Raw genomic sequence first — 24842 nt, 5'->3', positions numbered from 1 at the left:
TAAAAGGAATGAAGAACTGATATACACTACAACATGAATGAACCTTGAAACTGTGCAGTCGATGTAAAAGTAGCCATAAACAAAAGGCAACAAATTGTATGAGTTCATTTATATGAAATGCCCAGAATAGGCAAATCCATAGAGACAAAAAGTAGATTAATTATTGCTAGAGGCTAGAAGAATGGGACAATGAAGAACAAGTGCTATTGGGTGGAGAATTTCTTTTTACAATAACACAAATATTTTGGGATTGGAGAGGGTGATAGCTGCACAACTACGAATGTACTCAAAGGCACTCAATTCTGTACTCTAAACCTTAACTTTAGGGGCATGTGGGTGGCTCAGTCAGTTAAATGGTTGCCTTCAGCTCAGATTGTGATCCCAGGGGTTGGGATGGAGCCTTGCATTTGGCTCCCTACTCAGCGGGAGCTAGCTTCTCCCTCTGCCTTTCCCCCTTGATCTCGCTCTCTCTTCCTCTCTCTCTTCCTGTCAAATAAATAAAATCTTTCAATAAAAATAAAATAAAGCTTATCTTTATGGTGTGAGAATTTTGCCTCAATTGACAACTAAATCAACTAAACACAAAAACAACTAAAGCAACTTCTACCATATATTTAATATACAACATGGTGCCTAGCATATAGAAAATCCATAATAAAACATAGTTCTTACTCTTTATCAATTTCTCTTGAAAAGACATAATTGCAAACAACGTATAGCAGTAATGTTTTACTCAGAGTTTTTTTTTTTTTAATTTCATTTTTTATTTGACAGAGAGAGACACAGTGAGAGAGGGATGAATATAAGCAGGGGGAGTGGAAAGGGGGAAGTAGGCTTCTTGCTGAGCAGGTAGCCCAATGTGGGGCTCGATCCCAGGACCATGGGATCATGACTGGAACTGAAGGCAGACATCTAAAGACTGAACCACTCAGGCACCCCTTATTCAGTTTTATATAATATAAAATGTGGTGTGGGTGCCTGGGTGGCTCAGTGGGTTAAGCCGCTGCCTTCAGCTCAGGTTATGATCTCAGGGTCCTGGGATCCAGTCCCGCATTGGGCTCTCTGCTCAGCAGGGAGCCTACTTCCCTCTCTCTCTCTCTCTGCCTGCCTCTCCATCTACTTGTGATTTCTCTCTGTCAAATAAATAAATAAAATCTTTAAATATATATATATATATATATATATATATATATATATATATATGTATATATATAATGTGATGGAGAAAAAGCATGATATCTAGAATTATGTGCTTCAAAGACATAAATGTCAAAATAAAACCTCTTAGCGTATTGAGAGAACTGTGGTCTTAATTAGTTTAATTCTCTAGGCAGAAGCATTGCTCCCTTGACATCCAGACTTCATATGCATATAATTTTTCTATGCTATTTTATTCAGCAGAAGGAGATTTCTTCATTTATTGATAGCTAACTTTCTATTGATAGAAATAAATTTATTGATAGCTAACTATTTATTGATAGAAAATTTTGGGTCATATAATCATCTTTAACAACCAAAGAACTCATGTTCTCAAAAAATAATGCAAGTTTTGTTTTTCTCAAAAAATAATGCAAGTTTTGTTTTTCCTATATAAATCAAGGGAGGAAAAAAGCTATCTAGGTCAAAAGTCTTGAATTTTTATTATATATATATATTTTTTTAAATTTTACTTTAGCCTTTACTTCTAGTCACTTGAAAGTTTAATATGCATCAAATGAAACAAGATGGGATTGGGAGGGAGACAAACCATAAGTGACTCTTAATCTCACAAAACAAACTGAGGGTTGCTGGGGTGTTGGGCACAGCAAAGATGGCGCTGGCCTGCCTTCTCTTCCGGCTAGAAAAGGTGCCACCGTGGCAGTATTGGCGCCAACGTGGCGGTTTCGGTTCCGCATATCTCTGATATTTTCTCCTCTCGCCCAACACACCCTACCCAGTTACTGACTACGTAACCAAACCCCATAGGCTCTCTCCCCGCTGACCTCATTTCCCATCCCCTACCCAATATAAGCTGCAACCCCGCTCAATAAAGTGAGATCCTGCTTCGACAGATCCCCCGAGTCTGGTGTGGTTCATTAATGCGCCTGGACTCGCGACACTCGCCATCCCGCTCAGCCCCAAGGGGAGCTACCGGCTGGCCCGGACGCTCTCCTCTTGCCTGTCGGCCCGCAAAACCTACCGGAGTCCGACAACTGGTGCCCCGTGCGAGGACCCTCTCCTCGTTCTTCTCGCTGACGGGCCAATCGGTCTTCGGGTGAGTGTACCCCCATAAATTATGGGGCAGTCATCTTCCAAAAGTGACCCTGCCCTCGAATCCCTGCGTTTTCTTTTGAGAAGCCGTGGTCTTTCCCTCACCGATTCCCAAGCCCTTAAGACATGGGAGGCCTTTGTTAAGGTGGCTCCTTGGCTTCCGGAAGGTAACCTTTTTGATTGGGACACGTGGGATCGTATTGAACAGCTAATCCATAAAGCCCACGTAAACAGGGGGGAGAAACCCCCTTTGGGTACTCTGGCGGCACTAAAGAGTTGCTTTCCACCCAGACCCCTAAAGGGGCTTAAGGAGTCACCTTGCCCCCCGAAATCTTGCACCCCTCCCTTTTCCCAATCCGAGGCAACCAAACTCCCTTCTGGGACGCCCACTCCGACTATATCAGACAAGCCACAAGAGAAGTCTCCCACTCCCGCCTCAAACATTCCTGACGGCCCCTCCGCTAGACCCAAAAAAATCTATCCCCCTCTAAACCCTTTTGATGAAGCCCCTTGGCCCCCAGATCTCCAACCCAAACCTCGAAGTAAGAGCCCCCCTGTGCGACCCCCCTCCACTAATGTTAACCCAGGGGGTAACCGTCCAGCTCCATGGTACCCATGGGAGCCTGGGGACCTTAAGGAGCTTAAAAAGGCAGTGTTTTTGGACAGGCTTTAATGGTCTACTCCCCTTCGTCCTCCCCTTCCTGGGACCCATCTTAACCCTACTCCTCCTAGTTTCCTTTGGCCCCTGCATTATAAACAAGTTGGCCCAATTCGTGCAAAAGAGGATGGAAGCCATTCAATTAATGAATGTCCAAGTACATTATCAGAGATTGGCCGCCCATGATGAAGACACCTACTAATAGCGCAACGATCTTTATTGGCCAATGACGGGTAAGACCCCATGAAGACCGGGGCAACCTAAGACAGGCCTTAGAGGAAAGTTCCCCTTGTAGCTGCATGATATTCAATGACGGGTAAGACCAATGGGAGGGACAGAACAACCTAAGACAGAGGACATACCTTTGCTGTATGACCCTCAATGACGGGTAAGTCTGTTACCTCACCACTGGCAACCTAAGACAGAAGTCATGCCTACAAAAACAAAAGGGGGAAATGTTGGGCACAGCAAAGATGGCGCTGGCCTGCCTTCTCTTCCGGCTAGAAAAGGCGCCACCGTGGCAGTATTGGCGCCAACGTGGCGGTTTCGGTTCCGCATATCTCTGATATTTTCTCCTCTCGCCCAACACACCCTACCCAGTTACTGACTACGTAACCAAACCCCATAGGCTCTCTCCCCGCTGACCTCATTTCCCATCCCCTACCCAATATAAGCTGCAACCCCGCTCAATAAAGTGAGATCCTGCTTCGACAGATCCCCCGAGTCTGGTGTGGTTCATTAATGCGCCTGGACTCGCGACACTCGCCATCCCGCTCAGCCCCAAGGGGAGCTACCGGCTGGCCCGGACGCTCTCCTCATGCCTGTCGGCCCGCAAAACCTACCGGAGTCCGACACTGGGGGGAGGGGGTTTGGGAGAAGGGGGTGGGATTATGGACATTGGGGAGGGTAGGTGCTTTGATGAGTGCTGTGAAGTGTGTAAACCTGGTGATTCACAGACCTGTACCCCTGGGGATAAAAATATATGTTTATAAAAAATAAAAATAAAAAATTAAAAAAAATGTAAATGAAAGTTTAATATGGAATTACATAGTCAAATAGGTATATCACAGAATAGGTACTGATTAACTCTACAGCAAATAAGATGGGACATTCTAATTTCTTCTGAACAAATTAAAAAAAAAAAAAAAACTAGCACAGAAGACTGTTGATCTACACTCAGACCCAATCCTGGGGATTGCATGAAAGTGAGAGTTACGGTGTTTTTGAAAAGCAGACATCAGGACTGTGAAAAATAATTAGAGAAACAGAACAACAGCTGTGACTTACTAGTGAGACAAAAATTCATGGCACTTCCCTGGGGGAATATCTTGGAGGGAAAATTTGATCTGTGCTCTTTTGATGTAGCTAAAAGAAGAGCTACTGCATCTTATACACTGCATGACAGTGACAGAGTAGCACCTATGAAGAGCTTGAAATAATTGGCTGGATGATGTCAGGAAGTCCTCAGAGCCCAGCTTAGATGAGGAACTGTTAAGAGCTCTTGCTGGTTCAGAATTTTCTCTTCCTATCCATGCTCCCAATCCTATAGTTAGGGCATTACAGATGAAGAAAGGCTCAAGGATATTTGTGTGCAAATGAAAGTAATAGATGTGTCCCAGAAGGTTATGTGATAGGAATAACAGCAGATAGGTTGACCAGAGTCACTTTGCAGGCTCAGGGCTCCACACCCTGGCATAATTCTCCCATCCACTCCTGAATGTTTTGGGAAGACACAAAGAATGGCATATGCTTTAGCCAAAGTATCTGATATATCCATATGACTTAAAAATTACAGTTGAAAATAGAGTTAAATATTACATATTTCAGTGGGTTCAACTACTATTAAATAGAATTTAAAGAGAAGGACAATGAAAAGGCGGAAGAAAAAAATAGGTATGAGGAAGAAGAAGAGGAAAAGGGAGAAGAGGAGAAACAGAAGGAGGAGACAAAGGACTAACAGGAGAAAGAGAAGAGTAAAAGAGAGAGAGCTTATAGAAGGAAGATGATCACATATAAATAAAAAATTAATTAAAGTGGCAGATAGGAATTTGAAATAGGCATAATAAATAGTCTCACAGAGATAAGGAAGGATATTAATGTCATGGAGAAGAAAGCAATTATAGTGAATTATCAAATAGGAATAATGAATATGTAAAAAACAAAGTCAATAAAGATCAAGACATCAATACATGGGAGAGGTACCATAATGCACACAGATTAGGAACAATTTGGAGCACTAAATGGTAAAATTGATCATCAGGAAGGGATAAAGGGAAACATATAAAATTAAACTTGAAAGATATGATGGATTAAATAAGAAATACCAATATCAGTGTAATGGCAGTCCTTGGATGAAAGAAGCTAAATCAAAGCTTGATATGTTATATTGAAGGAACAAGAATCTTAGGCCAAGGAGTTTCACTGCATTTTAGTATGACACAGAATGATGAACTTTCTGAGATTCAACTGATGATAAGGAATGTGATTAATATTAAAGAAAACATTCAGCTTCATCAGAGAACACATGTATCTTGTGTGGCTATCAATTTGGCTTCAACTGATTGGATTTTGGGTTGGCATCCAAGTTGAAGGTAGTTTTCTGTGTACTGGGCATTGCTAGCAATCTATGAAGCACATTGAGATGAGAATTGTGTCCAGACATGATGTCTATCACTAACTCAACAAGGTCAGATCTTGAAGAGTATTGTAGAGAGTTTTTACAAAACTGACAGGAAGCAATAACCACTTGGAAGTAAAATAGAGAGGAAACCAGTGGCATGAGATATGGAGGAGAGGTGATCCACTTGATAATGGAAGTGAAGCAGAACAAAAAACACAAAACAAGAGAGGCTGTGGCATGAAAATGCTGACTACAGTTGCTTTGGGTCACTAAAACTTATGAGAAATGCTGCATTACATTTCAGACATTTGTGATAGTTATTAAATTCATATGATTTGTTATGCAGCCTTACTTCCACACGGACCTTTAAAACAAACTCTTTAGCACATAAGACAAACTAAAAAGCAATATCCAAGGTTACTACTTTGCCCCGCCTTGATACCAAAAAGACCAGAATCTGTATGATAGTATTTTGAGGCAAAACCATCATCTTATACGCTTTAAGCACTTGAAATTAACACCACATAAGATGTATTCTTGGTGAAACATTTTGAGGTATGTTCTCTTGGCATGCAAATAACCTGAATAATTGAACTTCAATATACCTTAGTAGATAGAAAAGAATTGAATTGTCTAAAACAAAAAGAGAGAAGACATTAAATTCCAAAAATTCCAATCCAGAGTGCTTATTTTCTGTATTTCACTCCAATAGAAATAGATAATTAGATAGTGAGATAATAAAAACAACACATAGAGCTTTCACATGGATATAAAAACCAATATCCTCCAATATATTTGAAAAAAATCGTATAAGAAAACTTTCATACTCATGAATATTACCTGGAAAGAATCATATGCCTGTTCACATTTTCCATATTATGATTGGGTTCCATGTGGTTTAAATAAATTATATGGTTTTAATTTAAAGCACAGAATTTTAAAACTTGAAATGGTCTCACATGACTATTACTATTCCTTAATTTAATAATGACTCATGTGAAGAAAAGGGAAGTAAACTAGAAGATCAGAAAGGTAAGTTGCTCTAGGTCAGAGCTCTTTTACTTATTTTTTTTTAAATTTTGCATAGATCAGTGGTAGAGTAGATAAGAATGGGAAACACAGTGCTGAAGACCTCAAAGTTGAACTATCATTAATATGTTTTTTTAAATGATCTATAATTTTCCTTGCCAATGAATGTCTAAATCAGTGGATTTTCAATTAAACCCTGATACCTCTCTAATGTGTATATTCTAAATATACGAAAGATACTTATTTGACTACCTGACATATTTCAGGTCTTCAAAAAAACCAATTTGCCCTTCTCTTTATTATCCCCATGATACAAAATACAAATTCAGAAACTGTTAGTCATTATTACATTCCTCTTTTTCAAAACTATGTATAGGACTTTACAATTTACACAGTGATTTCATATTCTTTATCATCACTAGATTTTTATCTATTTAATAACTTTGAATTGGTGGCAAATCAGGAAACTGAGGGCTCTTAGTTAAGTGCTGCCCTTAAATCATGTCAATATGTTATTTTCAAGATGCACACCCAGATCTTCCGAATCCCAGTATGGTTCTCCCCATCACCAGGTTATTCCATACTATAAATCAGTTGAATCCTGTATTATTGACTGCTGGTGCCAAATAGATGTTACCCTTTCTCTAAACCCTTCTCCAATTGAGTTTTCAAGGTGGAATTAATTACATGCAAAAGTATGGGTAGGCTTGTCTATCCAGCAATATGGGGGTGAGCTATCTCAATTTTAACTTTTTCTCAATGCACTTTAACTATTTCTACCTCTGGGCTTCATTACTTTTGCCTCTCCTTGATAGTTCTACCTCTTTTTTTTTCCCCCTTATTCAACTTTACATAGTGTATGAATGTCAGATTGTGAAAATTTTGATGATAGCTTGAGATTTACTTATTCTGGTATCTTCAACATCTTTCTCTATATTTTAACACACACTGATCAACACAGTAAAATGTCATAAACTTAAAAATGCTCCAAATAAGCCCATGATTTACCTAAAGTTAATGATAATTAATGATGGTAATGCTATATTTTAACATACATTTTCACTATCAATAAATGTTCTAAAAATGATATCAATAAAGTAAGAGATCTTACCTAGACCATGTCTATGTGTTGACATTGGTGGTAAGACAGTCCAGGTCTTAGTTTTGGGATTGTAACATTCAACAGTGTTCAATGTCTTTAAGCCATCTCGACCTCCAATTACAAAGAGTTTGTCATCAATCACAGCCACACCAAACTGCAATCTCCTGCCGTTCATCATCCCTGCCTGGATCCACAAATTTGTCCTGAGGTCATATTTCTCTATGGTTGTAGCTCCTGATAAAACACAAAATCAAATAGTCACCATTTACTACTAATTCACCAAATAACCTGCCCAAGGCAATGTACAAATGAAGATGTGAAAACATTCTTGTCACAATTATTTTTCTTAGAGAAAATGTGGCAGAAAACCAAAGGGAATAGTAATTTACATTATTTTCTCTTCTTGGCAAGCACTAATGATCAAAATAGACACATCTATAATTTGTTTGAATTACCTGATTGTCTCATGGTAAACTATTGATTCAATAGAATAATTGTTGGTCATGCCACAGTTCTGTCCATAGATTTTACAAATTTTCTATCACTGTTTGCCATTAAAAAAACATATTAGTATAATTACTATATTATTCCTGTAAAATCTCTGGAAGTGAAGATAAATGAATAAATTCTTTATGTTTCTTTTAAAATTTACTTTATGACTTAAAATAACAAAACCTTTTGTTTTATTTTATTTTAAAGATTTTATTTATTTATTTGAGAGAGAGCATGCACAAGCAGGGAGAGGGGCCATAGGAGAGGGTGAAAGAGGTTCCCTACTGAGCAGGGACACCGAGTGTGTGGCTTGATCCCAGGACCCTGAAATCATGAGCTGAGCCACAGGCAGATGCTTAACTGAATGAGCCACTCAGGTGCTCCAAAATAAGAAAACATTTAAAAGTAAATTTAAAGTTATGTAAACAAATGTCAGCTTTGCTTTTTAAAGTCTTTTTTTTTTTTTTTTTTGCATCTGGGGAATAGCTTAATAGAATCTAGAGGCATACAATGATTTTCTATCCTTATCAAACATGTTATAATCTCTAAATAAAATAGGTTATCTTTCATAAAAGATTTTTATACATAAATTTGAGAAATGAAATAAATCTGATAGCAATATAGAAATTGAAAGAAGAAATAAGTTAACTTGCTGATTAGATATGTTTTCATGGATTCATTTACACATTTCAATTAAAAATGTCTGCCCTAAACAAATTCACAAATGTTTATATGACAAGATATAGCTAACAAACACTAATCATGCTGTTCAGTGTTTGTTCTTAATGTTCAGATTTATGTTCACCAAAGTTTTTATATTTCCTTACAAAGGGAGTCAACATACTTGTGTACTTTCACTTATTCACTAAGGATCTCTTTTACTTGTAATATAATAAAATTTTACAAACTAGGGAAAGCATTCATCAGGGGGACTCATTTACTGTTTAGAGAGTAACCGGCACTGAACTAAACAAATATGAACAGCATGGTAGGAGAAGTTTTGCTAATTGAAGTAAAAATGACACAATATATACTCCCTTTTTATTCAAAGTAACAAAGAAGTAATAATTTAGATATTAGGTTAGATGCATTAAATCTGTTTTTAATCATATTAAAAGTGAGCTAATTTCCAAATAACTAAATATGAAAATTATTAAATTATCATTATTGGAATAAAAATAAATTGTAATGTTCATAAAAGCTATTTATACTATTTAGTTACATAGGAAAAATTATTTAAATAAGTGTTTATTTTATGCCTAAGTGTATTTACTATATTTTACATTTAATGTTTTATTCAATGATGAACAAATCAAAATTCCAAGGTGAACTAATTTGTTGAATAATTTCAAAGTCATCTAAATTCTCAAAGCTTGATAGCATTGGGATTTCATGAATGCCTAACTAAAAATTAAGTTATATGGAAGTACCTCTCTCTTATGACTAATCTTGACAAGTGATAGTAGAGGAAATAGTATAACCTAATCCTAATGAGCCCAGTTCCATGAGACCCATATTTTGGAGGTATAGGTAGGCAAGAAAGTATGTATTTGTACAACTGCACTTTTCATAATGTCCCAAACCTTGGTCAAAATCTTTGCAGGTAATTTGAGGTCTATTTATCCTTCTAAGAGAAAATAGTTGGTAATGTGTGAAATTAATGGCTTCTAAGCAACCAAAAAAGTGTTATTCAAAAGGGAAGTGAATATTTGATCTGAGTTTCAAAATCATATCCAAAAAGCTAGATATGACTTAAATCACAACATACAGCAGGATTTTTTAGTTTTATAGTGTTTTCCCTCTAACTGAGTCTTCAAAGGTAAGCTACTCACTTTATCCTAAAGTTGTTACGTCAGAAATAGAATATACCCTTGTCTTCATTTTTCAGATTACTGTTTTAATTTCCTATGGTTGCTATGAAAAATTACCTCAAACTTAGTAGGTGAAAAAATGCACTCATTTATTATCTTATAGCTCTGGAGGTCAGAAGTTAAAAATAGGTCCTACTGTGCTAAAATCAAAGAGTTCACAGGGGCTTTAGGGAAGATGTGAATTTCCTTTCTTGTCTTCCACAGGTTATCTGTATTCCTTATGACCTTTTCTTCCATCTCCAAAGCCAGCAACATTGCATCTCAGACATTGATTCTTATGGTTACATTGGGCTCACCCATATATAATCTGAGTTAATGCAGACTATTCCTATTTAATGTAGAATAGTCTGCTTAAAGTCAGCTAATTAGTTTTAGCTAAAACTATAGAATATAAAGCAATTTGTAAAATTTCCTTACTAAATGAAGTTACATAATTCAAAGATAAATCTCATTCTTGGCATATATAATAATATGAAATAAAATGACAGCTATTTTTGAGACTATATTTATGGTATTAAACTACATATATTTCTGTATATTTTTAGATACTTTATAATTTACTTAACATATACTCTGTATTAGGTAAGGGCAAGGTGCTTGGCCTTTAAAATAATATAAAGTTTTGATGTTGCTTTATTTGAAATAACTCCTGAAATATCATTTTCTGCAAAAAGTAGTCATAACATCAAGGGAAATAATGGCACATATTATTTAGGATTACTAACATATTATGCATGTCTTATTGAAATATGGTTGTTAAGTCCATATTGAGTAAAGGGTTTTGAGTAGACTTAAAAATAAGATAGTAACATTAAGATAGTATTTAGTGAGTACTTCTTATGCTCTAAGAGATTTACATGTATTAATACATTTAATTTTTTAATTTAATTTTATTTTTTCAGTGTTCCAAGATTCATTGTTTATGCACCACACCCTGTGCTCCATGCAATACAGGAGCCCTTCTTAATACCCACCACCAGGTTCACTCATCTCCCGTGCTCCAAAACCCTTAGTTTGTTTCTTGGAGTCCACAGTCTCTCATGGTTCATTTCCCCCTCTGATTTACCCCAATTCACATTTCCTTTCCTTCTCCTAATGTCCTCCAAGTTATTCCTTATGCTCCACAAGTAAGTGAAACCATATGAGAAGTATATTTAATTTTTATTAAAAATTGATGACACAGGTATTATTATTATTATGACAAATTTATAGAAAAGATGAATCAGCAAAAGCTTTAGTAAAGTGCTCAGTGTGTCTCAGATAATAACTAGTGGATCCACAGTATTAACCTGGCTCTAGAACCCACTCTGATAAACACATCTTTTTACCACTTGACCTGGTTACAGGACAAATTAATTGCACTTAATATATGCTGAAGGAAGAGTTTTATAAATGCCTTTTCCTGAGATTGAATGACCTATTTCCCAGAACCTGGTAATGTGATAAGAAATCACTCCATTGGATTGTTATGCTGTCACAGTTCACCTTAATCTAGGAAGATAACCTGGTCACATGAACCCTTGAAAATGCGAGATATTTCTCTGGCTAGTTGCAGAAAGGGAAGTCAAAGAGATTTGAAGCATGAGCAGGACTTCAGCAGCTGGTTTGAAGATGGAAGGAATAGAGGTAACCTCTAGGTGACCAGAGTTTCCCTCACATGACAGCCAGCAAGGAAGAAGTGCCTCAGTTCTACCACAGGAAACAAATTCTGTCAGCAATCTGAATGAGCTTGGAAAATGGCCTCTAGCACTGGATGAGAGTACAATCTAGCCAATACTTTGATTTTAGCCTTTTGAGACCTTGAGCATATAATCTAGACATGCCATCCTAGATTTATGATTTACAGGACATGAGCTAAAAGAATGAGGGTTGTTTTAAACTACTGTTTGTGGTAATTTGTTACAGCAGCAATAAAGTATACTTTGTTTTAATTTGAATTTTTAAAAATTTATTAAGTATTTGTTTTCCAAATTGAATAAACATAACATTATATTAGATATAATGTAAATACAAAAGTATTTTCCTCATGACAAAACAAACAGCAGGCTCCTGTCTCAAAATATCAACTGAGAAAAAGTGCTCAAGATATTACTGGGTCTCTTTAGAGTTGTTCATTATACAGTCATATGTGATTAAATTGGGAACAACAGGAATTAATATTTGTACCTTCCACTTTGGCATGACTGATAGCAGGACTTATTCCAAAGTCTATAATTCAAATACCTTGAGCACAGCACAGAATAAAATGATAATAGTTCTCTAAACTGACAAATAATGTCACAAAAAAGCTCCTAGAAAGAAGATAAAGCTGTTTTATTCAACTCAACAGAAACGCCCTCAGGTCTTCTCAAAAAACCTTTGTACTATAATTCTAATGCCATATTAATAAGCTCAGTTACCCGACTCACAAGAATTTTTACAAACCTCAAATGAGAGTGAGCTGGAGCAATTGAAAGCAGCAAAAACTGACAGTGAGGGAGAAACCAGAACAAATTATGTTTTAACCGAAATAGAACACTCATTCACAGCTATTAAACAAAAAACACATTTTTTTTCGCCTAAAGACTTTGGTACCAACACTGATAGTGATCTTGATGCCATCAAATCATTCAGAAAAGGTTAAATTATGTCAGATGTATTCTTTTTAAGGAAGCAATAAATATGGAGAAGCATATTGGAAAAATTTTCAAGCAAAGAGGTTTTTTTTTTTTTTTTTTTTTTAAGGATACTTCAATATAAAACTTCAAGCTTTAAAGAAAATGGCAGTATAAGGAATGACTTATTTCTTGAATTTTTCATGGAATAAGCTTTTCATTGACTTTCATGTGTCGAGATGCTTATGAAAAATATAGCTTTGGGATAACATTCTTACACATATAAAAGATATCACTGCAGGGAAAATAATTTTAAAAGGCAAATAGGTCATTCCTTTTTAGGTAGTTTGTTATGTTTTACAAGGATGGGATTGTAAACATTTCCTAATCATCAAAATAATTTCATATGTGCCAAATAAACCAACAAAATTCCTCATTTGTCCCTTTTTAATTTATTATAAGCCTTTTATGAGTGGTGATAGACTGATACATAGCTATGAATAGAGATAAAAATTTAAATATTTTTCATTAAGCTTAATGCTAGATTTTGAGGTAGATATATAAATTTCAAAAATCTAGCATTATGTTTAATTTAAACTAATTTCAATCAGTTCAAGAATTCCAAAGGATGCCAACTGTTTTATTCATAGCCAAGAGAAACAAAAGTATGGAAGATAATTTTTATTCTTTGTATTTTATTTAATAATAATAATAATTACTATAATAACTAAAAATTATCACCATTAAAATCTTAGAAAAAAATTAAGTTTTTTTAGAAGTTGGCAAGTCAGATAAGCAAAATGCAAAAATCAGTGTAATTTCTTTAGAAAAAAATTATATTCACCTAGATTGTGTAAAGAACCTATTTAAAATAACACCACTAAAAGTGAGTTATCTAAAAATCAGCCAGACAGATTCCAGACTTAAAGAAAAGAATTAAAACTTTATTGAAAGATGTTAATTTGTAGCAAGACAGGAAACAACATGTTTTGGAGAGGATGTGGAGAATGGGGAACCCTCTTACACTGTTGGTGGGAATGCAAGTTGGTGCAGCCACTTTAGAGAACAGTGTAGAGATTCCTCAAGGAATTAAAAATAGAGCTTCCTTATGACCCTGCAATTGCACTACTTGGTATTTACCCCAAAGATACAGATGTAGTGAAAAGAAAGGCCATCTGTACCCCAATGTTTATAGCAGCAATGTCCACAGTCACCAAACTGTGGAAAGAACCGAGATGCCCTTCAACGGATAAGGAAGATGTGGTCCATATACACTATGGAGTATTATGCCTCCATCAGAAAGGATGAATACCCAACTTTTGTAGCAACATGGACGGGACTGGAAGAGATTATGCTGAGTGAAATAAATCAAGCAGAGAGAGTCAATTATCCTATGATTTCACTTATTTGTGGAGCATAACAAATAGCATGGAGGACAAGGGGAGATGGAGAGGAGAAGGGAGTTGAGGGAAATTGGAAGAGGAGGTGAACCATGAAAGACTATTGACTCTGAAAAACAATCTGAGGGTTTTGAAGGGGCGGGGGAGGGGTCAGAGTTTGGGGCACCAGGTGGTGGATATTAGGGAGGGCACGGATTGCATAGAGCACTAGGTGTGGTACAAAAATAATGAATACTATTACACTGAAAAGAAATTAAAAAAATTTAAAAAAAAGAAAGATGTTAATATGAATCAGTAGAAAGAATCATACTAATTTAAACAGATGGCTTGTTTGCAGAAATATGAATTATTATCTTCTATGATCACAATATGATATTTTGTACAAGGTATTTATGAACTTTTGCTTGTATCACTGCAAATTCAAATGTAAATATTAAAAATGCACTTTTTAAAGATTTTATTTATTTATTTGAAAAAGAGAGAGCATGATGAGAGGGTCGAGAAGTCAGAGGGAGCAGCAGACTCCCCGTTGAGCAGGGATCCTGATGCGGGACTCGAGGATCATGACCTGACAAAGTGCTTTATGACAAAGGAAAAAAGCTGTATTCCTGAATTGGAAGTGAAAGCCAGAAATAACCCTAATGCACTTGATATTTATAATATAATAAAAAATCTGTCTTAATCAATGGAAAACATTTTATTATTTAAAAAGGTTTTAAAGGGGCACCTGGGTGACTCAGTTAAAACCTCTCCTCTCGACATTTCTGCAAAGAAGACATCCAGATGGCGAACAGACACATGAAAAAGTGCTCCATATCACTCGGCATCAGGGAAATACAAATCAAAACCACAATGCGATATCACCTCACACCAGTCAGAATGGCTAAAATCAACAAGTCAGGAAATGACAGATGCTGGCGAGGATGCGGAGAAAGGGGAACCCTCCTACACTGTTGGTGGGAATGCAAGCTGGTGCAGCCACTCTGGAAAACAGCATGGAGGTTCCTCAAAATGTTGAAAATAGAACTGCCTTATGACCCAGCAATTGCACTATTGGGTATTTACCATAAAGATACAAACGTAGTGATCCAAAGGGGCACATGCACCCGAATGTTTATAGCAGCAATGTCCACAATAGCCAAACTATGGAAAGAACCTAGATGCCCATCATCAGATGAATGGATCAAGAAGATGTGGTATATATACACAATGGAATACTATGCAGCCATCAAAAGAAATGAAATCTTGCCATTTGCAACAACATGGATGGAACTAGAGCGTATCATGCTTAGCGAAATAAGTCAAGCAGAGAAAGACAACTATCATATGATCTCCCTGATATGAGGAAGTGGTGATGCAACATGGAGGCTTAAGTGGGTAGAAGAAGAATAAATGAAACAAGATGGGATTGGGAGGGAGAGAAACCATAAGTGACTCTTAATCTCACAAAACAAACTGAGGGTTGCCGAGGGGAGGGGGTTTGGGAGAAGGGGTTGGGATTATGGACATTGGGGAGGGCATGTGATTTGGTGAGTGCTGTGAAGTGTGTAAACCTGGTGATTCACAGACCTGTACCCCTGGGGATAAAAATATATGTGGGTTAAAGCCTCTCCTCTCAGCTCAGGTCATGATCCCAGGGTCCTGGGATTGGGCCCTGCATTGGGCTCTCTGCTAGGTGGGGAGCCTGCTTCCCCCTCTCTTTCTCTGCCTGCCTCTCTACGTACTTATGATCTATCTGTCAAATAAATAAATAAAGTCTTTTAAAAAAATAAATAAAAAGGTTTTTAAGATAATTAGTTATCCTTTATAGAAAAATAAACAAACTTGGATTCCTGCCTTACTCTTCATACAGGAATGCACTTGGGATGAACCAGTGACTAAAGCCCAGGACACAAAGCCACAGAACCCATCAAATGGTTCTTTTCTCAAGATTCCACACACATTAACAGAGACAGGGAGATTTTAAGCAGATTGTCCTGGATTACACTTTAATAAAACCTTAAATAACCCAGATGATAAAAAAGCAGATGATGAGCACTGGGTGTAATACACAACTAATGAATCATTGAACACTACATCAAAAACTAATGATGCACTATATGTTGGCTAATTAAACATAATAATAAAAAAATAATTAAAAAAATAGGTGATTTATTTTTACTTCTATGTGGACTTCAGATCCATGAGGTAAAACCCTATGACCCAGAAGTTAAAATTAAGTATTAATGTGTATATATATATATGATTACCAATCATCTGAATAAAAAAATAGTTACATCAAGTCGAAAAAAAAAAAAAAGAAACAAAACAAAACAAAAAGACTGAGAACATTAACAAAAACTTTTTATGAATCTAGCAAAGGGTGAATTTCCTTGATAAATAAAAAGGCTTTAGAGATTAAGAAGTAAATTAGACACATTAAAATAGTGATATGATAGGGCGCCTGGGTGGCTCAGTGGGTTAAGCCGCTGCCTTCGGCTCAGGTCATGATCTCAGGGTCCTGGGATCGAGTCCCGCATTGGGCTTTCTGCTCAGCAGGGAGCCTGCTTCCCTCTCTCTCTCTGCCTGCCTCTCTGTATACTCATGATCTCTCTCTGTTGAATAAATAAATAAAATCTTAAAAAAAATAGTGATATGATAATGATATTAGTAGGCGATTAATGGGAAAGTGATATGAGTAACATATAAATATCAGAAGATTTAGTTAAGCTTCTAATAAATAACCTTATTAGATTTATAGCAGATTTAGAAAATGAATAATTTTGACATTGACATCAAAACCATCTGGTTGACATTAAATTGATGCAGAGGGTGTGAGTGTGTGTGTGTTCTGAGTGTGTATAATAAAATATATTATAAATTTAGGAAACGGGGAGAGTTGAATTTTTATTTGTAACTTCCTACTTTAAATATTTTTTCATAAATATGTCTTAGCTCTGTAACTGAAATATTCTTTTTTAATTTTTTTTAAAGATTTTAAAATCTTTAAACAGATTTTAAAATCTCTAAAATCTTTGACAGAGAGAGAGATCACAAGTAGGCAGAGAGGCAGGCAAAGAGAGGGGAAGCAGGCTCCCCACTGAGCAGAGAGCAGAAAGCCTCAAGTGGGGATTGATCCCAGGACCCTGACACCATGACAGAAGGCAGAGGTTCAACCCACTGAGTTTCCCAGGTGCCCCTAATTTCTTTTTAAAAGAAGATTTTGATGAGGGTGCCTGGGTGGGTCGGTTCATTGAGCAACTGCTTCCTGCTCAGTTCATGATCCTGGGGTCCAGGGGTCGAGTCCCACATCAGGGGTGCCTGCTCAGTGGTAAGCCTACCTCTCCCTCTGACCCTCCATTCTTTGTGCTTTCTCTCTCTTGTTCTTTCTCTCAAATAAATAAATAAAATCTTAAAAAATAAAATGAAAGCAGCTTTTGCTGTTGCTAACAATGACATAGGAAAGAGACTTAAAAAGATAATCCAAAATTGTAATTATTATTTCTATCACTATTACTTAGCTATCTTTTTACAGCACAGAGCTCATATTTTAAAATAACCTTATAGCAAAAGAACATATATATAAAGCATTATTACAAGTATAGTTTTTTCATTTTTTAACAAATACGCATTAAACATAAACTCATTTGTTTAACATTTTCAAATTGAATATTTATTTTCACAACTAACATTTGCCAAAATGAACCAAATCCTTGCTATTTAGATTATCAAGTACCCCATGACGTAATTAATACTTCCCATAAAATATCTATAAGAATTTTTCTAACCTTTGTTGAAAATGTGGGTATCAATGAATGAAAGGAAAAATGAATGTCATGACAATTGGATTCTAGTCTATTATTGACTGTATAATAAAAACACCAGTCACTGAAATGCCTTTTCATAAGTATAGTAAAATAACATGAGGTTTTCTTGATCTCCACCTAAACTATGCACCCTTGGGAAATGTATTTTTGCCTTTTACGTAAATGAGTACCCACTTTAAAAAAATGTATTAATTGAAGACTCTCTGTGATCTCCTAATATTTGCTCATTTAAAGTAAAACCTTATATTAGTACCACATTAAGTGAAAGTGTAGCAACTTCTACTTATCTTTAAATCTCTTACTTCTCAAAATAAGTAAATAAGTAAATAAATAAATAATCTCTCACTTTTCACTCTCTGTAAATCTCTATCATAGAAGTAACTTAAAGTAGCCCTGAGGAGCCCTTCTTTGCCAGGAAAGAGCCACACATTGGAGAATTAAGATTTGGTTTGTATGAAACATCTGTACAAACACACACAAACTTACTCCCCTTGGATCTGCAAAAGGAGACTACATTTAGAAGACAGATGTATTTATTATCATTTGCTATATATTCACAGGAAAAGTGATAAAAAAAGAATGTACTGAGTGCCCCAGAATTTATGGTTATGTTTATGGTAGGCATTTTACCATAACACCCTAATTTATTATTCAATCCACATTCAGAGAAAGATCTGTAAATGTACAGTGATGTGGCTCAAGTTCTATGACTACTAAAAGGAGAAATAAAGTTATAAACAGACTAAATTTTGAAGAATTTGATTTACAATTTTAATCCTGGTTTATCCTCAGAGGATAGACCAAAAAAGTTACAACCAAGAAACCAGAAGAACATAACATATTAAACACTAAGCTTTCTTTCTGAGTATGGGGCTCTGAAAGGAGACTTTACTGACTAGTGATTCACTTTTCACCAGAAAGAGCCTTCTTTCACTTTTCAATAAAGAACACGGCTTCCACACACTCTTAATTCTAGAGAACAAACAGATGGTCATCAGGGCAGGGGGGGAAGTGGGGAGATGGGGGTTAAACAGGTTATGGACATTATGGAGTGCTCTTGTGGTGGGCACAGTGTTGAATCACTATACTGTGCAGCTGAAGCTAATATAACACTGTATGTTAACGAACTGGAATTAAAATAGAAATGTAACAAAACAAACAAACAAACAAAAAAAAGCAGTACTTCCAGGGCTGAAAGTCCTTGTCCATAGGCTCCTTGAGAATGATATAAACAACCAGAATTTAACCTAACACATAAGCATCTCTGAATTTAAAGAATGTTAAGGAAACTGATGCCTTGACTTTACTTTGTTCTTTCCCCAAGACCCTCGGGCAAGTATGGTTCTTCCCTTAAATATCTGCTAGCAGCCTACTAAGTAGACACCTGTGCCAGAAGACAATTCTTTGTATCTGAAAAACAAACTAGGCTGAGGCTAACATGACGTTATCCATAGTTTTGAGTTGTTTCTATAATTTTGTGCAGACTGATGACCTTGAATTAGTAAACCTCTAATGGTATACTTCAGGTTCAAAGAAAACGTACCGAAGTAGAACCAAAGTGACTGAATGAAGTTACTGAGGCAGAGATCAAGTAGGGCTGTACTCAGAGGACAAAAATGAAAGAAAAAGCTTTCTCCCATTTTATGGCTTTTCTTCAGAAAAAGTCATACAGTATTTTAAAGTTACTTCACCCACCTAACTGCAAATGCTCAGGTTTCTCTGACACAGAATTGTAAGTGAATCATTGATGATTACTATTGAGTTAAATGCTTTAAAAATTATCCAGTTGTAGAATTGCAGTATTTAAAAGCTGTTCATTTTAAAGCTCTTGATAGTGAAGCTTGTCCATCTCAAGCCAAGGAAGTAAAAATCAGGTCAAGATAGTTAATTCTACCAATTTCATTTTCTTTTTTTCCTTTTTAATAATGCTTATAATGATGCAGTGTGATGAGACAAATTCAGTATAAAATAACCTGGTCAAGTTCTTTGAATAATTTTATTCAATAATTTTATTCTAGTCCTTTGGATAAAAAAGACAAATATCAGGAGCTTATCCCTAAAGTTAGATAGTTTAATTTTTAAAAAAATATATGAAAATCCAAGGGACACATTAAATATTTAAATGCCATAATAATATGTACTCTATAATCAAATGATTCAATAAAAAATCTTAAGGAAATTAAGGTTTTTATTTTATAGTTAAGAATTAACTATAACTATAATTTTTCCTCCTTTAAGGTTTTTTTAAATCAACATTCTTCTTATTAGTTTCATTAAGAAAATTTTCTTTCTGTTCACATGAAAGATGTAAGGAGGGCTGTCTGATCAATCAGACACCTGGCTGTTAATGAAAATCAATAATTGACATGGGGCTGCAGCTAGGCCGTCAACAAGGAGGCAATGAAAACATGTTGAAATAAAAGACTACACTCAGTCTATCGTGATCTAAGAGAAGAATCACTGCTCCTGTGATCTTGTCACCAGTGTATTTGCTTACCTTTAGTCTCCATTTATCATTCACAGCTGTCATGCGTGAGATGATAAACAGAATATATAATACTTCAATTTTATTATTATTTTCTCTCTTTTACCTCCAAAGTATATCCATTTGGAAAATTCTTAGCTTTTAACTTTCTGCTCACTCTTTTTTTTTTTTTTTAAGATTTTATTTATTTCACAGACAGAGATCACAAGTGGGCAGAGAGGCAGGCAGAGAGGGAGGGAAAGCAGGCTCCCCGCTGAGCAAGGAGCCCGATGTGGGACTCGATCCCAGGACCCTGGGATCATGACCTGAGCCGAAGGCAGATGCTAAACCAACTGAGCCACCCAGGCACCCCTCTGCTCACTCTTTCTTTGGAACTAAAATAATTGACCCTTGAACAACACTGGGTTGAACTATGTGGGTCCACCTACAGGTGGATTTTCCTTTTTATTTGACACAGTACAGGACTGCAATTGTATTTTCTCTCTCATGATTTTCTTAATAACATTCTCTTTTCTCCAGTTTACTTTATTATAAGAATACAGAATATAATGCACATACAAAATTCATGTAAATTGACTGTTTATGTTATTGGTAAGGCTTCTGGTCAACACTGGGCTATTAGTAATTCAGTTTTGGGGAAGTCAAGAGTTATCTATGAATTTTCAACTGTGCAGGGGTCAGTGCCCCAACTCTGCCATCTTTCCAGGGTCAGCTGTTGTCTCTTATACATGGCTTCCTCTAAGTCAGAGGGACCTCTGCTCACCGGCTATGTTCTTGTAAATAGGAAAGCACACTGTGATTGCTTTGTGTCAAGAAGAGAGCAGTGCCTATCAAAAATCTTAATTCCCCTTCAGCCAAAGCTAAAGAGGACTGCTACTTCATAGACTAATGCCTACAAGAACAACCTTGCAGTGGCCATCAACCTCACACCCCAACATTTAAGTCCTATTTCTCTGTATCGAGCAGCATGATTCTACAATATCTCTTCAAATACAGTCTTTGCTTTGCATGGTTCTGATATGCATGAATTTTAGTTACCATGGTTTAGTTAAATAACACTAATCCCCCAACAGATTTCAGATACCGCAATATGTTAATAGTGAGTAATTACGTAAAACACAAACTTTGCTTCTAGCTCTTTAGTGCACAAATCACTACTTAAATAACAGATATATATCAGGATCAGTGACCAATCACGTCTCTTATCTCCAAGTTTGCCAAGTGATTGTTCATTGCATTTCTGTTATCAAGTTCATGCACAGGCTGTTGTGTCACCTTTTTGTCTCCTAGTGATAAACTCACGGTCATTTAAAAGGGGGAAAAAAGGATAATTGAAGAGAGAATTGCCTAAGAAAGATATGAGTGGAGCATAAAGTGAAATTACAGTAGAATCACAGACTTTCATATCCTGTTGGTTGTGGATTGCCTCTGGAGCTCTATCCCCATCCTATACTTTTTTCAGTACTAGGCTGCCTGTGCAAGGGCCAGGCAATCTGAGCTTGGTCTCAATACCACAAAGAACTCTCTTAGGTAGATAAGCAGGGAGACAAGGAGGTCACCTGTGGTGGAACCTTGTAAACATGCACAGAAACTGTCCATTCGACCTGCCAATACCTTAAAGGTGGGTCAAGGGAATGTGGCATTTGGCACTACAAGTTTCCTACAGATACTGTAGAGAGGTTTATTTTCTTCTGTAGGTGGGGTTGGAAAGCTTTTTCTATAAAGGGCCAGACAGTAAAAAATGTAGTCGGTGGGTCTCCTTATGGGTCTCTTTGTTGTAACCATATGGTTATTATAGAATGAAAGCAGCTATAAACAATCGGCAAACAAATGAGAGAGGCTCAATAAAACTTTATAGCTACTGAAATATGAATTTCACAAAATGCAAATATTCACTAAATGCATCACTAAATATTATTCTTTTCAATGCTTATAATGTAAACACCAAAGCCATACAAAACAGATAGAGGGCTAAATTTGGCCTGTGGGCCTTAGTTTTTGCCAACCTTTGATCTTAGAATGCCAATATAATAGAAATATTTGGAGAAAATGGCCCTTGGCAAATGTTTGTTGGTTATAATAAATCAAATAAACATTTTTTTAAAGGAAAAAAACAAATTACCATATAGTAATGTGTGTGTCAGATCTAACTCATTAGAGTGGCCTGCCTCCCTCAGCCAGTCATCATAAAATGGCAACATGGTCCTTCAGCCTATACTCCTTATCCTGCTTTCTTCACTTTATATTTCTCCATAACTAGTCATCATATGAGTGATTTTATATTAACATGTATGCTTGTTTATTGCCTCCTGAACATAATTTGAGCTACAACAGGCCAGAGACCTTTACTATTTAGTTTACCAGCACTAAAAACAGTATTAGAAGTTAATATGAAGGGCACCTGGGTGGCTCAGTGGGTTAAGCCGCTGCCTTTGGCTCAGGTCATGATCTCAGGGTCCTGGGATCAAGTCCCGCATTGGGCTTTCTGCTCAGCAGGGAGCCTGCTTCCTCCTCTCTCTCTTTCTGCCTGCCTCTCTGCCTACTTGTGATCTCTGTCAAATAAATAAATAAAATCTTTTTAAAAAAAAGTTAATATGAATACTTGTAGCAGAATTAGATAATTCAAAAAGAGTGAGTTCGTCATCTGAGAACCTAAGAAATGCTGAAGAACCAGCTATAGAAGGGAGACAATTCCAGTCTAATTTCATAATTAATACTTTCCAATAATTGAGGCAAAGATTAAAAAAAACTAAATCTGTTTTTTCCTTATGTAGGAGAAAAATCAATATGAGCAGAATTATCAGAAAAATCACATATTCTTTCCAAAATGTAAACACCTATATAAAAATTATAATTAGACCGCCAAATATATGAAACTGTTATTTATTCATGTCCATGCTTCAGAGGTAGACATTGGCAATGACTGCCTATAGAGATTCTTGTAAACAAGAAACTTAAAGGGAAATTGGAATTATGTACAACAAAAATATCTTTAACTGGAATCTTATAACAATAGATCAAGTAAAGCTTAAAAATAGCATAATATGTGAAAATAATTCATGTGTATAATTGCTATAAAATATACTTAATTTTACTATCCTTATAGTAAAGAATAAATCAGTTTTTAAACTCTTATCTGGATAAAGATTAAATTAATACTGACATTCAAGTTTTGATTCAAAAGCATAGCTATATGCTTTTATAAGTGAACTCATGTTTTTCATATAAACTTCCTTTTAAAAGAAGCTTAGTCTAGAAGTCAGAAGCTTACTACTATGATGTTACTTAGTTAACTACTTAGGGTTGGGTTTGTTCCATGAACCTTAAATGCTTCAACACCAGTGGTTTAATTATGAACAAAAATTTACCGTCATTGAATAAATATAACACTTCAAAATACTACTCCCACCATCACTTATTGAATCAATTGTTTTTTGCATGTGTTCCTGTTGATATTTCTCACAGTGTCTCATAAATATGTAAAATAATTCTCACTCTCTATATGTAGGCACACCAATATTTGGAATACTTACTTATCTTATTAAAGATCATAAAGCTCACACAGCTCTGTTTCAGTTTTACCAAAATTAGTAAATGTCATGTACCAAAAGGTATTTGGAGTTGTTGGTGAGGAGTGAGGTCTTGAAGTCTGTAGGTAAGCCGCAAGTGTTAAAATAATTAAAATTGGTTTTTTTGAAAACCCCTTACATTTCTAGTAAATGTACATTAATATGGGCTCCCATGAATATGTGCACATGCATATGTGTAGTATGTACTTACAAAAATATATAATTATATTTTCAAAAGTTTAATACTAGTATGGAAACTTATTTTTGGTTTGGTATTTTGTTTTTGATAGAAAATGGAATATTCAATTTTTTGTTTATAATTTTCTTTAATAGTTAAAAAAAGTAGTTAATTAGCTGTACAACTATACTCCCACATGACACAGATATTGGGGATTTCTGAGGTATCAACCTTCACTTTTCCCATCTCATGCTTACTCGACAGAAATTGAAATTGACAATACCCTCATCATTGAAATTATTATCTCCCTCTCTCAGCAGGTATGGTTGGATTCCTTGAGTAATATGTATAGTTAATATGACTCCTTTGTAATAGTATCAGTTAAATGTGCCTATCCCCTTTGGTGTTTATTCATGCATTTTACTCTTGCTATTAAATCACCTCTTGGTGGATATATCATTATGTGTATAGACCATTATCTACAAATGTGCATTTGTATTTCTAAACCACATTAATGCTGTATGGTCTTAAAAGAATTCATCAAAATCATACATCAAGACTACCTGAGTACAAAACAGAACTAACATAAACTTCTTCAAAAGCTTTGACATTAAGTAGAATTACATCCTGTAATTCTGGTATATCAAGTAATCTTTCATATTCCTAAAAAAATGTCAAAAAGCCCAGGTTGCACATGTGAAATGTTATTATTAGTAGAAGACAAACCATGAAAAAGCAAATAGGTTTCGGCATAATGAAAACAGCACTTTTTGTGATTTATTTAGTCA

At 35.8% G+C, this 24842-nt stretch overlaps 1 protein-coding gene across 1 annotated transcript in view; it reads right to left on the bottom strand.

Annotated features, from left to right (window-relative positions):
• Window positions 1–24842, bottom strand: part of KLHL1 (kelch like family member 1) — a 396571-nt gene that overhangs the window by 86545 nt on the left and 285184 nt on the right. Inside the window, exon 7 of the mRNA XM_059144513.1 lies at window positions 7669–7893. Within this exon, the coding sequence (XP_059000496.1) occupies window positions 7669–7893 (225 nt within the window). The remainder of the gene's footprint in view (window positions 1–7668; window positions 7894–24842) is intronic.

Source organism: Mustela lutreola, chromosome 13 (genome assembly GCF_030435805.1).
Source record: "Mustela lutreola isolate mMusLut2 chromosome 13, mMusLut2.pri, whole genome shotgun sequence".
Taxonomy (NCBI): Eukaryota; Metazoa; Chordata; class Mammalia; order Carnivora; family Mustelidae; genus Mustela; species Mustela lutreola.
The sequence above is the reverse complement of the archived record's forward strand: the minus strand, read 5'-3'. Positions and strand labels throughout refer to the sequence as shown.